This window comes from Hetaerina americana, unplaced genomic scaffold, assembly GCF_022747635.1.
Source record: "Hetaerina americana unplaced genomic scaffold, ioHetAmer1.1.p SCAF_11, whole genome shotgun sequence".
In the NCBI taxonomy this organism is placed as follows: Eukaryota; Metazoa; Arthropoda; class Insecta; order Odonata; family Calopterygidae; genus Hetaerina; species Hetaerina americana.
This window is the reverse complement of record NW_027286181.1, coordinates 28,253,234-28,266,135: the sequence shown is the minus strand read 5'-3', so window position 1 is coordinate 28,266,135 and position 12,902 is coordinate 28,253,234. Positions and strand designations below refer to the sequence as shown.

At 40.8% G+C, this 12,902-nt stretch overlaps 1 protein-coding gene across 1 annotated transcript; it reads left to right on the top strand.

Annotated features, from left to right (window-relative positions):
* The first annotated feature begins 9,548 nt into the window (after positions 1-9,548).
* On the top strand, positions 9,549-10,158 carry LOC139701107 (uncharacterized). Its single transcript, XM_071599683.1, has 2 exons — positions 9,549-9,563; positions 9,667-10,158. The coding sequence occupies exons 1-2, from the start codon at positions 9,549-9,551 to the stop codon at positions 10,156-10,158; spliced, it is 507 nt and encodes a 168-aa protein (XP_071455784.1).
* Positions 10,159-12,902: the final 2,744 nt, after the last annotated feature.

Below are 12,902 nucleotides of genomic sequence, written 5' to 3'. Positions count from 1 at the left end.
TATTCTAATTCTCAACATTTTGGAATTAGATGCACACAAATCTTTATATATTACTCAACTCTTTATTATATTTATTTGCACCGGTAGACATATCGAATCTCTTCATTCTAACTTAATGATCAATTTGATGGACTAAAGGCCTAGATTTTTATTTTTAAAGAAATAAATATTTGTTTGTGAATATATGTGCACCATCATTGGTTGTGCAATCCTAAGATTGGTTGACTGTAGGCCTCCATCCTACCCTAATTGAGGCTAATTGGCGTACTTCCTGGTATTTTTTGCACTGTGATTTCTTTATTTGTCCCATGCATTTATCCCTTGGTCTTCCTCTCGGGACTTTTCCCTCCATTTTTCCTTCTATCATAATCTTAATGAATCCATTGTGCCTCAGGGTGTGACCAATTCATCTAGTTGACCATCCATAAAGTCCTTTCTTCGTCTATACTTCTGTATACTTTATCATTTCTTATTTTATTTGTCCATTTTATCTTCAGCATCCTCCTCCAGCACCAGGTTTTGAAGGCTTCTAGTCTTTTCTGATGGTCCATGCTTATATACAGCTCTCAGTAGAAGGTATTGATGGTGCAGATCAAGGATATCGGTCTGGCATCAATAGCCATAGCTTTGGGGCGAGAGTGAAGTTCATGGAATCGGCCGAAGTACTGCGATGCGGAAGGTAATGGGAAACCTCTGCATTAGTCTCCTGAGGAGATACAGCCCTGCACTCCACCTATTTATGAAATGATGGGGTCCTTCCCAGTAAAATAGTCCCCCAATTAGATCTCCGGTGGGGATGACTGGGAATGGTACATTGGTCAGGAAAGACAGATGTAGGATAAGGACGTATGTGCGTATAATATTTATAACTTTTCCTTCAGATATGTGGACACAATATTTGTTAAAAAAAACACAGTATATAGTATGGATACCTCAAGAGATGATGCTGCTGTTTAGCAGTTTCACGGGCTCCACATATCTTTAAATCAGGCCTAAATGTACATGTAAATGTACACGTTACCAAATAATTGAAATACAAAGAGCACCTGAGATAAGGCAAATTATTTTATTAAAACACTCAAATCTAGGTTTGTATACAATTTTATTGGTTGTACAAAAGAATACATGTGATATACTGTCATTCGGTATAGTAAAACAATATAGTGTTATTGGGATAGATTTTTTCGCAAAACTTTTACTTAAATGTTTTTTCTTTTTTTTAATTTCCGTTAACATGATTATTTTGTGAATTAGATACTTTGAGAGTAAGAAGAGGAATATCTATTGATAAGGTAATTTGAAAATATCAACTAAAAAAGTGAGTTGAAGGTTTCCAGTCAGTGGACTTACTTGCACCATCTGGGACATTATGTTTCAGCCAATGAGCAAACCAGCTCAGGGTGTTTGAAGGCTTTTCCTTGCACAATGTTACTATTCCCTTGTGTAGCACTTTCTGCGATTTTTCATCAAGAATTGAAGAAATGTCTCCCACATTTGGTAATGGATCCAAGATTACTAAAAAATTGATCGTTAAATGATGTTCATTTCAGGTTTAGTAATTTCAAATGCTAGTATAAAACTAAATCCATTTCAGAAACTAACACATTTCCTCCGATTTCAATCCTTTAATGGCAAATTTATTTGCCTTAATATCATCAATAGTAAACAATTGAGGTTGGCTGTAACCTTTAAGGTTCATTTTATTTTCTTGACACTTCAGAGTATCAACAAACTAAGGATTGAGCTAAGAAAAATACCAATAAAATTCATTTAGGTTGAGATTGCATTTCATTCTACGGTGAATTGCCAAAGGGGATAATATTTTAAGTGCTGAAAAGAACAAAGGTATTCTTTGTCATAATTTCAACAAGCATTACCGACTCTGACTTAATCTAAAGATTTGAGGAGTCAAAACCAGGCCTGTGGACATGCCATGTCACTCTTTGGGTACCGTGTCTTCTTGGGAAACTGAATGCAATGAACTGACTCCCTTTGGGATGACCCATAAATTATGTAATGCCCACTAGGCCACCTTTTTGACCCCTACCCTCCCATACAATGTGCAGTAACAGTCTTTGGATCCCCAAACCTCATTGCATTACAGGTGATCCTCATTGCTGACTTTTTTGGTGCATTGGACCTTTTTTCTGATCCTTAACCATAGGGATTGAATCAGGAAAACCTAACTTTTACTCTTAGGAGAAATTCTCCAATTTTTTTTTGACTGTCTGTTCATTTTTGTCCATCAGGGTGGCCAGCGATCTTTGAAAACTGGGAATGAGATAACCCTTGAAAAAAACCTAGATATTGAAAATTTAAAGATGGAGTTTCAGAGAATTAATGGGATTTCACTGGAAAATAAAGTATGGAACTGGAACTTATTCATTTGAATTTGATATGAATGGTTGCTCTGGCATTATTTTTTCAAACTTATGGCTTTTAATGTGTTACGTATTCTGCTGGAAGATAAATAATTATGTTTAATCACTTGTGAAGAAGCATTCGTGTATTTATTTGGGAAAATGAAGTGTTATGTTTTTAAATAACTTCCCACCAACCAATGTACTATAACAGAGAAGTAGAGAAGTAATCTTTACCTTTTAGTGGGAATAACATGGTAGATATATACCCCATAATAGGAATGATTTTTTTCATTAACACCAAGAGTCCACTGATATTATCCTTTATTATCATGTAGGTAAATGTAGAATCCTCATTAAAGGAAATAATTTCAAACTTGTATCATTCTGTTTTATTACAGTTAACCCTTGAGGAAATATTAATTTGTGGTAGGGTTATTGGGATTTACTATTCAAAGCTGTAATGAGCTTGAATCAAAAGTCGTGTATTTGTTGGTATCTCCTGAATGCCAGCAGTGAAAAATGCAAAATGGTGTCCTGGCACGGTGAACATCAATATGGTTGCTTAAAAAAGTGAAAATACAACTCCAATGTAGGACTCAAAAACTACGAACATCTCTCTGCTATAAGTGGGACTTTTATTTAGGTGAGTCATCAAATTTCTAAAACTTTTCATGGATTTATTTTCTACCTGTGAATGTTTATGCTATGGGTAAAATTCTGAAATATTTGCTCATGTATATTTAGCAGTGCCATTTAATTACATTGAGGAAAGAAGGCAGTATCAATTGTAGAGTAAAATCTTTGAAAATCGGAAATCATACCAATATAATTGCAGGCCTCTATCTATGCTTTATTCATTGATGCATTTACAAATTGCTGAAAAGAGTGAAGAGCCAAACACTGAAAAATTAGCTTTTTCTTTTTACTCTTTCTCCATTTTCTGTATGGTCCACAAACACTATATTAGTTGCTATTAATACATGTACCATTCACCTACCCCCATTGCTGGATGGAAGTAGGCTAGTTTCTGGGAATTGAGGAGAGGGGTGCTCTTAAGGAGAAAGGTAAAGACCCATGAGTGAATTCAAAATTGGTCCATTTGACCATCAAAATTCTGAATCACTTCCTTGCCACTGGTTATGTTTTTAATGTAACATGCCCCTCGACACAACCCCATGTAATGCAATTATTTGCTGAATTTGGAAACCACAAAAGACTGTTGGACATAATTTATGGCCAGTACCTCACTCCAATGCATGAGTTTCACTCGCTGTAGGTTTTAGTAAGTAATAGATGAACCATACCCTTACCTTACAGGACAACCATTGATTTTATTACTGTGTTTTTTTGGAAATTGAAACCTTAAGTTAAATGATCAATCCAAAATCATGACTTAAACTTACGATTCGGGAAAAAAAAGTGGATTTCTCGTTCAGCATCTTGCAAGGAGTGGCTTCCATGAAATGCATTCCTCACTTGGCTATTAGGATCTCCATATTTGGCTCTCAGTGTCTGAGGAAATATTTCAATGGCCTCTGTCATGTCTGAAGGGCCCATTACTTCACGCCAAGCATCTATTGTGCTTGGACAATGTGCAGATGCCAGGCATAGGGCTACAATTGGGCCTGAGGACATGTGCTTGATTAAGCGGAGAGAAAAGGCTTTTGTCAAATGCTCTCCATAAAATAATGATGCTTGCTCAGGGGTGAGTCTTATTCTCCTCTCCTGTGGGAAAGATTTGGAGATTTAAAAGTTAAAAAGGAAGGTTTATGGCCCTTAGCTGCTGCTCTCTCAGCTACAAGGGAGATAACTATGAGCACTGGAGGCTTAAGAGAGTATTTAAAACAGCTGACTAACTAATGAGAAATGCTGCATATCCTGTGGTTTAATGTGATACTTGACAGTACCATACTGTCCTGAATCGATAACTTAATTGGGCACTTAGATCATCATCTATCATAATATTATACAAACTTCTGTAGAAAGCTTTCCATTTAATAATTCATATCCGGAGCAATTGTCAAGTATCTTGGTGCAATGTCATAAAACTCATCTTATCCTGATATTTGTTAAATTTATCAGCAAATTTTATAGTAAATATATCTTCATTGAATAATGTTGTTTGATATAAATATGATTAAATTATTTTTGTTCATGCAAAATGTTACCGACCCTAATTGAATGTTATTTATCAAAATTAATTACTTTGTTTGGATATATTAATCCCATACTCTTTTTTAGAATTTGGGACCTATGATGAAACTTCTTATGCAAAGGATTTCGGGCATGAGAAATTTATTGAACTGGGTCTTATATTTGGAAAAATTCATTCATCTGTTCACTAAAAGGACATTAAAATGCATGGAATTTACGAGTTTGAAACCAGAATTACCATCTCTTAATATCATGATGGAGAAATTTTTGTTTTCAAGTTCAGTTTACTCTTCATTTTTTAAAAATATTGTGATAAAAATTTTTTTTTAACTGTGTACACCAATGTTCTGAATTTCAGGGCATTTTGTGAAGGATTTCATGTTACCTTAGGGTTTAATGGTGTAAAATAAATCAAAATTAAGAGTTAATTTATTGAGAACAAATTATGCTACAGTATGCCTGTATTCTAAAAAGCAAGTGAAATTTCTTTTGAATTGAGGACCATTTTGATATGTGCGACGGCTCTTGGATAACAAAGTGCTTATCCTTATTCACCCTTATCCTTCAAAAGTTGAAAGGAGATGAACTCCTAGGAGTTATCGGTGCTAAAACACATCAGTGCTCAGTGATCGGCAATTCCCTGGTATTAGGTTCCTCTATTTTTCACTGACATGGCACTCATCGAGGGAAAGGTGCAGGTTGCTGGGGGTAAGGATAGCAAGGTGGACATTGTTCTAGCTTCCTGGCCTTAGTGTCATGATTCGAATCCTGATAGTGGCAGATTTTTTTTTTACTGTGGAATCTCTATCCATATGTGCTTGGGTGCTATGCGCAATGTGGAATATGCCATCCATTGGATGCGACATTTCTGTGTGACCCCTTATGTTTTCCTTAGAGTGTAGGCTAATACCAACGTCGAGTTTCTATCATTCTTCCATTCAATCTTCTCCTATCCCCTGAATATCCTATCTCTACCAAATGACTCACCTCTCCCCAATGGTTCAGATGACCATTGCAGTTGGTCGCCCCTCTGTCATAAAATATTATTACTAAGCTCTCATCTCCTGCCTATAGCCAGTTCAGCGTCCTGTGGCTTTCCTGTCTCACATGTTATACCCAGAGAGTCAACCTCTACTTTTCCAGATGAGGAGCAGTGAAACCTGAATAGGTCTCTTCTGATCTGCACTAACCTTTTATCAATCACTACTGCTCCATTAAAACATCTAATGCCGTACCTCTCACCGCGGGTTCCTAAACTGTGGCACGCTCATGGCTCTGCTATTCCTTTTACCCTAGTGTGTCCAACCATTCATGCTCATGCCCATGCTTTCTTGCTTCCTTTTGTACAACAACTGCTTCCCACAGAATTGCTGGTGTTCGTGTCTTAAAGGTACAAGCTAGTTTAAGAGTCCTTGTAATTTGCATGAAAAGACTGCTGATGCTACCAGCCCAAATTAATCATTATGAGAATTTGAAAATTTTGAACTATATTTAATGGTGTTTTCAGAGGACTTGTAAGTTTGATAAATGGGCATTTAATTTAAGTTTAGCTACTAGAAAGTTAATTATATTGTATGGCCCGAAGAAAAAAAATGCTAATATTCATGTTCTTTATACGTATACGTATTAGCGATGCATGTTTCTTTTGAAGAAAGAGGAATATTAATTTACCTGTACGATTGCGAATCCATAGCGTCGAATTTTATATATAATTTCATCTGCATGTGCATATGCATCTGGTTTAATTATAGCCAATGTTCTCCTTCCTACGTCACTCCGGAGAGAAGCAACATCTGCAATCGACGTTGTGCTGAACTTTCCTTCCAGCAACCTTGCAGACTCACTAGTTATTATCTTCTTGAATTCTTCGGCGAGGATGCCATACTCGTCCGCGGCTATTCGCCGGAATTCAGACCCGAGATCGTCGGTAATCTCCAGATTCTCCAGGGCCCTCGCGTAGCATCGCTGTAGCACATTCCGCTGGAAGTCTTCGCCCTTCTCCCTCGCGTGCCGCTGCATGACCCTCTGATACGCCACGCCTAGAGCCTTCCAATCTCGTTCCTCCTCGCCGTGCTCCCGGACGATCTCCTCCGCCCCTTCGTTGATCATCACCACCAGCCCCTCGACCATCATCTTTGTCTCATCGTGCATCAGCGTCTTGAGGTCCTTCATGAGCGACTTGAGGAATTTCTCGGTCCACACCTCGCTCCATTCTAACCCTTCCTCACTGACCTCGTCCCCAGAGTCCCCCGTACCTGCAAGGGTTGATCGGAAGAACGGATCATAATTATAGGTCGGGACATGTTGAACGTGCATAGCTCCCTCGTTAATGGCCTTTGTACGAATCGGTTCCAGCACCCAGGGCGTTAGTACTGAACCATGCAAGCCGGCGTTACCCAGCAAAACACAAAAATCCATTACCTCTTATCTGTTGCGTAGTTACTTCACTCCCAAGAGCATCTACATTTTGCCAAATCATCGAACGTTAATTTTTCTGCAACGCTTTACCGTTTCAGTCCAGTTTCCCCCTACCGTATTCGTATATTAGTAGCTATTTGGGGAAGCCACTGGCAGCTGAGATCATTTGCGCCAATAGAGATAAGTGGGTCATTTGTAAAGGGTGAGATTTTGAGGGAATTGGAAGAAGGACGGTGAGAAACCCGGTGCCCATATTAATCTACTCTTAATGAAAGGAGACAAGGGGTCACACACAGTTAAAAACCGCATACAACGGACGGCAAACTCCGATTGAAGGGCTCTCCACATGGCAATCCAAGAAGGAATTGGGATAATTCCGTAAAATCTTGCCACCGTAACAACCCGGTCTTCGAGTTACTGTAGGGCTGTTTCCTTAGAGCGGTCTATGATATGCGTTCAAGTTGTAAGGTCACCTATATTTTTCTAAGCAACTACTTATCAAGACAGTTGAAACTGCCGTTACTCTCAAATTAATTTCCCTGTTTACGTGATAATCCACGCAATTGGGGAAAACGGATGACTACATGCTGTTCTTGTACCCTAGTTGATGCCATTGAAAACTGAAGACTTTTAACTTTAGCGACAGCTATACGAACCCGGTGAGCTGTGCAATACAAACACATATGTGATATATTCATTAAGAGTACCCTAGTATTACCAGCTCAACAACTTATTTTAATATACCCCCAAATCCCGAGACAAAATTTGGAATACTTAAGTAATTGAAGGCACCTCGTACTACAACAGTCCGTGCGCTGTGTTGAGAGTAAACTCAAGGATTCTGGTTGCCGATATCATTGCTTTCCTTCATGAGGGAGGGAGAGAATATGACTAACTTCTATACTATCTTCACTTGAGCATTTCTTCCGTGCTTCGAACCCCTGATGCAGTATTAAATTATGGTACCGTCAGTTCCATCGCTTGAAGCATATAAATCCTATTGTTTAGACCACGACGTGCGTACTGGCGAGGTCTTGAGCTTCCAAAGAGCGGAGAAGTGGATATTACGGTATCAAAAGGCATAACAATATGAACACTCATTCTTTGCTGTACTTTCCTCAGTCGTCGCCGACGTACACGTATGCCTGAGAGTAAAACTAACACGCGGGTACGACCCTCACTTAAGAGCGAGATGGCACTCATGGGGTCGTTCACTTTGGCACCAAATCCCATTTTTTCCACAAGTTCGGAAGATGGACGACAAATAGGCTTATGGTGTAAAAAGTGCCGGTTTACCCCTAGTCGAAAGAAATGCGTTTAATGAAGTATGATCTGGTACTTTCCTGGCGTATCAGCTTGATGAAGTTTTATCGGGTCTTCCACCGGGTTAGGGGTTCCATGTTGGCCAGCGTTTTGCTGGGACCGAGTTATTAAAGAAGCTATTGAAATACGGATGGATAGTCGGAATTTGAATAGAGATTCCGGTTATTCCCGCAGCAACGCGTGGAAATTGGTGGTGCGGAAGGTTAAATAAACAGCGCCATGGCGACCGATTAAGAGGCTCCAATATATTTCCTCCACCACGGATTAATCACCAGTCGCCTGACCCGTGGCCACACGTATATAAGAGGGCATGTTTTTTACGTCATAGTCTATTCCTTCTTTCAATGTACCTTTCATAACTGAAATAAATCCTTTTTTATCGTAAATCCGCCACTGCTTGACCTGGGCGCGGTGTCCCGCACCACTCGGAAGAAAGCCAGGTCAGCATAGGTCCCGGCAGGTGATGATGAGGTTGCCTTAACAATGTTTGACATACAATAGCCGCCTGCTCCTTTCTTAACGTTAATTCTAACAAACCTGAAGTGGCTTCGGCCTAAAACGGGTATTGCATTGCTTTAAAATACTGTTTTAAAACGTGGTTTCTGTTATGATTTTGTTATTTAACTTCAGAGTTTATCCCTCATTTCGCTCTATGTATAGATGACGGAAATAAAATTACGGAAACTGAAACAGGACCAAATAAGGTTAACGGGGCCTCGTGGTCCCCACCGGCAGGACGTCCGGACCGGCCAGTTGAGCACCGACAAGCTGCGAACCGACCGTCCGAGACACCTCCGACTAAGGGTTTTTTAACCGCAACAACTTTAATACACGCTAATGTATCTGGAATCACCGCAGTTGCTGGCACCAGGCTTGCCTTCTAATATATCCTCGTTAAAGGATTTAAAGTGTTCTTATTCCGATTACGGGGCCTCGGAGGAGCCCCGTATCGTAATTTTTCGTCACCACCTCCCCGCTCCGGGAGTGGGTAATTTGCGCGCCTGCTGTCTTCCTTGGATGGGTGCCAATCCCCTGCAGCATGGCCTACCTCTCTTCCCGCCGAAGAAGCGACGCCAGAAACAATTCTTCGATAGAAGTTAATGTCATCATTGTTCCCAGTGAACAGTTAACAAAAAACCAGTGTTACCAGTTACCAGCGCCTAAATCATCTAGTCAGAATATTCTGTGATAATACATATAATCGTTGCAAGCGTAATTTACGAGAATACATGTCAAAATGAACTGAAATTAATTATGTTGAACATTGTGAAAATCGGTTACAAATGTGAGATGAACGAGGTCATTGTAAGGTTTAACGTATGACGACTTGCATAAGGGTTACTAATATTGGTGAAACTCACCTTCACTGTCGGGCATCCACTTCCCATCCGGGCCCATCTTCCGGGAGCCTTTACCTTTCGCACCTGTGCCCTCTCCGTCTACCGAGCCCTCTCCACCCTTTCTGCCCTCGATGCCCTCCCCACCCTTTCCACCCTTGATGCCCTCTCTTCCCTCGATACCTTCCCCACCCTCGATGCCCTCCCCACCCTTGATACTCTCCCCACCCTTGATGCTCTCCCCACCCTTGATGCTCTCCCCACCCTTGATGCTCTCCCCACCCTCTCTATCCTCCATGCCCTCCCCACCCTTTCCACCCTCGATGCCCTCCCCACCCGTTTCACCTTCGATGCCCTCCCCACCCTCTCCACCCTCGATACCTTTCCCGCCCTCGATGCCTTCCCCACCCTTTCCGCCCTCGATGCCCTCCCCACCCTTTCCACTCTCGACGCCCTCGCGGTCCTCTCTGTCCTCCGCACCCTCGCTTCCATCACCCCTCTCCACCGGGTGGCGCCGCCCCATCCCTCCCTCCTCGTCGTCCTCGCCGAGGGCCCCGTCCTAGCCAGTCGAGGATAAACGGGCCAACATTTTTGTCATTAGTATGGAGTGATTGAGACTCTTAATTCCCATCAATCAACTACATGAAACCCATTGCCACTAAAACGTTATTTTAGATACTGCCAAGAAATCATGAAAAGGAAAGTTTTTACAGCTCGTATGTGGAGGAAATGATCAAAGGGGCATGGGGAGAACTGGAGGTAGGAATGAAAGTCGGAGGGGAATCCGTAAAATCAGGTTTGCTGCTGACCAACCTTTAGCTTGTAAGTCAGCCAAAGGGTTGCAAGCATTGCTGAGTGAATTCGAAATTCAGTGCGACAGGTATGGGATGAGAATCAATATTAATAAAACAAAGGTAATGCCATTTTCTCGGAAGAAAAGGGCTAAGCTAAACATTAAAATAGGAGGGTAAAAACAAGAGCAGATAGAACAGTTTACGTATCTCGGAAGGGTTTTGGACCAACACGGTCAAAGTAGTAAGAACGTAAGGAGAAGAATAGCGCTAGGCAAAGAGGCTTTCACAAGGAGAAGGGATTTGATGGCAGGGGCTTTGAATAAGGATATTAAGAAAAGATTCGTAAAAGCTTTGATATGGAGCGTAGCTATGTACGGCGCAGAAACGTGGTCATTGAAGCAGGAGGATAGACGTAGATTGGAGGTTTTTGAAATGTGGGTGTGGAGAAGAATGGAGAAGGTGAAATGGACCAAAAGGAAAATAAATGAGGGAGTACTAGGTATGGTGCGTGAGGAGAGGGGTTTGTTGAGAGAATTCCTAAGGAGGCAGGAAAAATGGATGAAGGGCGTATTGATGGCAGAGTAGGATGTTGAAGACTGTAATAGAGGGGAGAATGTTAGGCAAACGAGGAAAGGGTAGGAACACGATAGGGATGTTGGAAGGAAGTACACAGATATAAAAAGGGACTTGATGTATCGTAGATTGGGAAGTTGGGTTGTGTTTTGTTAGGAGCCACAAAATATTTATTTGGTCTGGTTAGTGTCCATCCAAAACCTATATTAAACGGTAGATTACCTGATTAAATAATATATTTGTACATGCAGCAAGAATGATGTGGAAATGTAATATTTAACCATGTTAATAAGCCCTCAGGAATGTTTACTCCAAATCTAACTATTTTGAAGCATTTCCAGTGATTCAAAAGCCATCTCCCCGGTTCCCATGTACATCCGATAGATTCATTTATTTATAATGTGATTTATCTAAAAAATATATTTTTGAGGGTCGTATCTGAAAATGTATTGTGAGGAAAACCAGTGACAAGCCAAAAAAAACCTCCTTATGATAGAATTAAATGAAAAATTGGATCATACCGCTATCCGAGTCAGAGTATTTTTATCCGTACGTTCTCACTCCGGAGACTGCCTGTATTGATATTGCTATAACAACTCGATATTCTAGTTGAGATTATTTTACTAATGTACCTTTTCTCCCTTGCCGAGTCCTCCCGAGCGAAGTAGTTCCTTGAACCACAACTGAATCTCGAGACCCTTGCGAATCATCAGATTTCGCAGCTTCAACAGCTCCGCTCTCTTCATCATCATCTCCTCCCTCCGACGCCCCAACGCCTCTTGCTGGCGCTCGATCTCCTCGCTCTCCACCTGCAGGGTCTCGCTCTCCATTTCCGCCTTCAACCCCCTCCTCCGATACTCCTCCACCTTCATATTCACCTCCTCTATGCTCATTGTGGACGGCGCCTCCTCGTCCGAATCTAAATATTCTTCGTCCTCCATCTTGCGCTTAGTTCACGCACCGGTATTCGATGATTTTCCTGAGCTTGATTAGCCCGTACCACAGGGGGCGGATAATATCAGGTGAGATCTCTCAGTTAAGCTATGCACGCACCCCGGACATGCGTATCTGAATGGATTTTAGGTATGCTTATGATGCCAGAGGCAACAATTAACTGCTTTGTTTGCAAACAGTTTCTATGCTCTTTTAAAATTGAAACAATTGAATTAGGTTATTATTATACCTGTATCCAACTTACAAGTAATGTGGAAAATATTTAAAAAAATAAATCGTTGAATAATCCCTTCGAAAATAGATTTAAAATGTACTGCGCCGAAATAAGCGTGGAAATATATTAAAACTTCGCAAAATGTCACCCTGTTCAGTCAAAAGTAATCAAGTGTATAATCACCCCCTGCCACACACCCTAGCGGTGGCTTGCAGGGTATTGTATAATAATAAAAAATATAATAATAATAATTGAGTAGCCTGAGAGTCGCAGCGGACACGATGTCTCCAGTCCTATGTATGACCAGGAGACTTACTTGAACTTGGCCCAACGGAGAGCTATTCCACGACTACTTAGCGGCCGGTGAAGCCATGGATTTTTCGGTCATACCAACATGCACATTTTTGCAGGAAGTAACTAAGTAAATCTCCTAAATCATTGCATGTATCTCACTATATTGGACATAATATACTCAGTAATACTCCCGGTAACCACTACCAAATCAACACCGATATTAATTACATAGTACGATATAGACTCGTATATGATATACGGCCCTAGAAAGATAACTAAACTTAAGTTAGCCCAAGCGGTGATTCGTAGCGAAAGGAAATCTATTGAGACTATATCTCCTAAACTAGAACATTTTTTTTCTAAAAATTTTTCGTAAATCCTAGGCATTTCTTCATAACAACGAAATTGTGATGAGCCCGCATCCGCTCTCGGGAACCAGTGCAAATTGATCACGCTCTTCCTAAATATTTGTCTAACC